The following is a 4541-nucleotide window of genomic DNA, read 5'->3' on the forward strand; positions in this document are numbered from 1 at the left end:
TGGCATGGGAACCATTCCAGCATCACAGCTGAACAGTCCTGAAAATGCCCCGTCTCCCGGCTACAGCTCAAGCCTACACATAGTTCACGTCCATCCCAAACCACGTTTTCTCCCTCCAGCCATTTACCGCGTCCCTAAACAAAACTCACCCAGCCGTGCAGCGCCCAGCCAGGAGCCCTGGGGACGAGCTCCCAGCTGGCTGGATCTGGCCAAAACAGCCGGTGCTTATGTGTAAAACAGGCTTCAAACTGCCCCAAACACCCAGCAAACCGCACAGGGCACCCACAACCCCGATCCCCAGGGAGAAACATGCTCCTGACCCACGGCAGGGACTCACGCGGATGTTGTCAAAGGACATCTTGCTGGTGATATCGTAGAGCAGGAGCAGGGCTGGAAGGGAAGAGGCAGAGGCATTGCTCCACTGGAGGGATGCGCTCCAGCCAGTCTCCACCGTCCCCGCGGGACCCCAAACCCACCTTGGGCATCCCTGTAGTAGGCATGAGTGACGCTGCGGAAACGCTCCTGTCCTGCTGTGTCCCAGATCTGCCGAGAAGCCGCCCCGGTGAGAGCGGGGAGGGAAAAACCCCTGGCTGGTGATGGCCTTGCGTCTCCCAGCCCCACCAGACCACCATGCTCAGCCTGGGGAGGGTTTCCAGCAATCTGGCTGGGAATTGCTCACCCCCTCCCAAAGCTCACCTGCAATTTCACCTTCACACCGTCCACAGCCACCACTTTGTTCTGCAGAAGAGAAGGAGAGCACGTTCATCAGCCCAAAATGCGTGTTGGTGTGGGTGCCGGCCAGCCCCGGCGTGGAGCTGGCTGCGTCCCTCGGCTGCTCTCCCCTGGCCAGTGGGATGAAGCCAAGCTGGAGGTTGAAGCCTCATTGCTCCAAACCCTGGTGCTGCTGCGGGGCTGCGATGCTGCATTGTGGCTACAGGGACATCCCAGAGTGGCGTCCCCTCGTGCCAGGGTGGAAAAGGGCAGAATCAATCCCTGACAGATGCAGGACGGCAAGATCCCAGCCTGCACATCTGCTCCAGCCAGCACCCCTGTCCTGTGGCTCCGAAGTCCCCCAATGAGCTGGCTAATGATGCGGGCTGCCCCATGAAGACCGGGGACACCGACACGCTCCGGCTCCTGCTGGACAACCCCAGGCCTGCAGCAGCTGCTGCCCGCACAGTCAGGGGAAGTTCGGCAGCGCTGGGGAAGCATGAACTACATGCAGATGTGCATCTATTATTAATTTCTTAGTCTGCTTTTATGTTGGCCCACCGTAAAGCCCTGACCCTTCTGCCAGGATTCCTCTGCTCCGCGTGCTGAAGGAACCGCCGCTGCACTAAAAATTTGGGCAATTTGCAGCAATTTAAGGCCTTTGGGTGCTGCGAGCTGCCGGGGGATGCTCAGTGGATGATGCTGGGTGTCCAGTTCAGGTTTCCTTGCGGGTCGGAGCCTTGCTCGGCTCTTAAAGGTGGTTGCACGCACTGAGCCAGGGGGTTGCAGGTAGCACATAGCTTTATCCAGCGCGGCAGGAGGAAATCTCCCAGGTTTGGGTGGTTTGCAGCCAGGCAGCCGGGCTGGGACTGGCAAAGGGAAGAGGCATTTGCAAGTGAGCAGGGAAGGCAGTTATCGGGGCGTAAGTAATTGCTGTACCCAACTGAGAAGCACAGGGACTTCCCTCCAGAGACCAGAAGAAAGAAAACCAGGAGTTACTGAAGGGCTATTTTAAGACTATTAAAGAATCATACTTGGAGGGATGAGTCTGGAAAGAGAAGACCCCTATAAATAATTTGGTTGCCTGGAATTGTTTGAAATGGAAATTCAGCCCATGTGAAGATGACAAAATTTGAGAAAATGGGCTGAATAAAACAAAAACATGCCCTAGGAGACTGGGAATTACCTACCAGCAGCAAGCCATGAGCTGCTGGAGGGGACACTTGTACCCGGCAGAGCAGGTACATAGGAGCTGGCAACACCCCTGGGGCCACCAGTGCTGAGCCCAGCAGTGGGACGTGGCAGATTTTTCTCCTTTCATTACTTTATTGGAAGGACAGGCCACAAGACCCCTCCAAAGCAAACCCACAACCCCCACCCCTGCTGACCCAACCCCACCAACTCCCCCTTGCAAGCCAGGAGCAGCCCGGGCAGCAAAGGCAGCAGAGAACGAGAGCAGCGGCAGCTGCGGGGGCAGAGGAAGCGCCAACCGCACTCGACACGTGTCGGCAGCCATAGGCAGAGCCCTGCTTGGGGACACCCCCCCCATGACTTCCAGCCTGCCAAAACGCCGCTCTACCCTGTGCTGCAAAGAGCTCTGCCTGCCCAGGCATCCTCAGAGAGACCCTGCAGCTGAAATTTGGTGAACAGAGAGCAGCGGGAGGGTTTAAATGGGATCCGGTGACCTTAACAACTCCTCCGCAGCCAAATTCAACCCTTTCAAGGCACAAAATTACAGCAACCAGCATTTGTCCCCACCAGACATTGGTCTCAGCCCACACACCCGGCTGGAATGGGCTAAACTGAGGATTTTTGCTGACTTAAAGGCAAGAGTTGACATTCCCAGCAGGTCTTCCGTCTGTTACTGCTCTCCCAGGGAGAGGTGGAAGGGTTTCAGCAAGCGCCCGCAGCTGGTTGGGAGATTATTTGGGGTGCAGAGGCTGGAAACCCCCATCGCCCCTTCCCAGCACCCCGTCCTGGCCAAGGTGCGGGTCAGGGGAGGCGAGGGGCTGGCAGCCGTGGTGGTCTCACCCGGAAATCTATGCCCACGGTGGCTATGAACGTCCCGGAGAGAAAGGCCCCGTCTTTGAACTGGAGCAGGAAGCAGGTTTTCCCCACGCCCGAGTCTCCAAGTAACATCACCTGCAAGATGGGCGCAGGGAGAGGTGTCAGCGGGACAGGGAGGGGGCAGCATCCCTGGGTGATGCTGAGCCCCCCCTCCCGCCCTGGTCCCTTGAGTCCCTCTGTTTCTTTCCCCGGGACTGGTCCTGCCGGGTGTGGGGAGCCCCGTGAGAGGTGGGAGTGGGATGGGACCCCCGGGGGTGCAGCCAAGCGGTGCCCCAGGGCAGCGGAGCAGCCCCCAGCTACCGGAGAGGAGGAGAGCTGGTGGGAAGGCAGGTACCACAGCAAGAAGAGATGTCCCCTGGCCGTCTCCCAGCCTGGGAGGCTCCTGGGGAACTGGTCACAACTCCCGGACATGTGGAGCCGCCTCCGCCCGTGCTTTGCCCCTGGCCCGGGTGTGCCCAGCCCAAGGGCTGATGCATGGCTTGGGCAAACCCTGCCATGTCCGGGACTTTTGTCCTGCTGGTGCCCAGGGCCCTGCCTGCTGCAGACACCAAAGCAAACATGGTGCCTTTTCCCCTCCTGCTAAGCAAACAGGCTCAGCCCCGGCCACTCCGGCACCGCTGGACCTGGGCAGGCAGCAGCCAGGACCGATGCTGGTCTCCGTAAGCACAGCCTTACTGGACACCCCGACGCCTTGCTCTCCTCCCTGCTCACCAGCAGCAGCCCTTTCCTGCTCGGCAATAATTAACCTGATGTTAACCGCATCTATCCCTTGCTTAAAAATGGCAGCGAGCAGGACTCCAGCAAGAAGGTCCATCCCCACAAGCACACCCTGCAGGGATGCTGGAACCTGCAAAGCAAACCCACACGGCCCTCCTGCCCCCAGGCCGGGTGAATGCAGTGAGCCATGGCCACTCTCTACAGGGGTGGCACAGCAAACACCACGCGGGCCAGCACAGCCAGAGCTGGGGGCTGGAAGTGCTCTGCCTCCTGCCAGTTCACTTTCCTGGTCAAATCCTTCCCCGGGATACCCCTGCCTAGCCCAGGCTGGGAACACCACCCAGTTCTGCCTCCTCCTCACTCCAGATCAAGCTGGCAACTGTTTTCCTCCCTCTAACACAAAAATCTCCCTCCAGCATCAGCCCGTGAAAGGAGTCAGAGCAGAGAGGATAAAGGTGAAGGAATAAAAGCGGTTTAGGGAAGGTGACAGAGTGCGGGACTGCTTTGGGAGCCGGCTCAGTGAGGCAGTGGGAGGTCCTGGGGCTAGCACTGTTGGCGCCAGGCTCAGCCTGGCACTGTGTACTAAATTTTTCGGGTAAAAAGTTCATCCACCCCATGCATCCCGTACGCCGCCGGGAAAAGGAGGGTGCTGCCCCAGAGAGACTCTCGGCTGAGCTGAGCTGGGGAAGAGGGGGACACTCAGGGAGGAGGGTTCCCACCCCAATATCTGGCAGGGGCACGGGGGCGTTTGCAGTGCGGGGGGCTGCAGGGTGGCTGCAGGGCCCTGGGCTGGCTCAGCGCTGCAGCACACATGCTGCCGCTCTCCCTGGTGCCCTCGGGATGCAGCGATGGGCTGGATGGGGTCCTGCTTCCCCTGCCCTGTACCAGGGCAGGCACCGCTCCCCCAGCTGACAGGACCCCCCGTTGGCTGGAGAAGGGCAGGACAGGCTTTCAGAGGGCAGAGCTCAGCCGTGTCGTCCCCCCCCCTTCCCCAGCGACTCCCACTTCTCACCAAGCCGAGAGACCTGAAAGCCCTCTTCCTGCAA

General features: G+C 59.7%; 1 protein-coding gene across 1 annotated transcript in view; it reads right to left on the minus strand.

Annotated features, from left to right (window-relative positions):
- RAB37 (RAB37, member RAS oncogene family) overlaps positions 1 to 4541 on the minus strand; it is a 23877-nt gene that overhangs the window by 3965 nt on the left and 15371 nt on the right. Inside the window, exons 3-5 of the mRNA XM_009880099.1 lie at positions 697 to 738; positions 477 to 543; positions 338 to 390 (exon numbers count right to left, since the gene is read on the minus strand). Coding sequence (XP_009878401.1) covers positions 338 to 390; positions 477 to 543; positions 697 to 738 — 162 coding nt within the window. The remainder of the gene's footprint in view (positions 1 to 337; positions 391 to 476; positions 544 to 696; positions 739 to 4541) is intronic.

Source organism: Charadrius vociferus, unplaced genomic scaffold (assembly GCF_000708025.1).
Source record: "Charadrius vociferus isolate BGI_N301 unplaced genomic scaffold, ASM70802v2 scaffold260, whole genome shotgun sequence".
NCBI lineage: Eukaryota > Metazoa > Chordata > Aves > Charadriiformes > Charadriidae > Charadrius > Charadrius vociferus.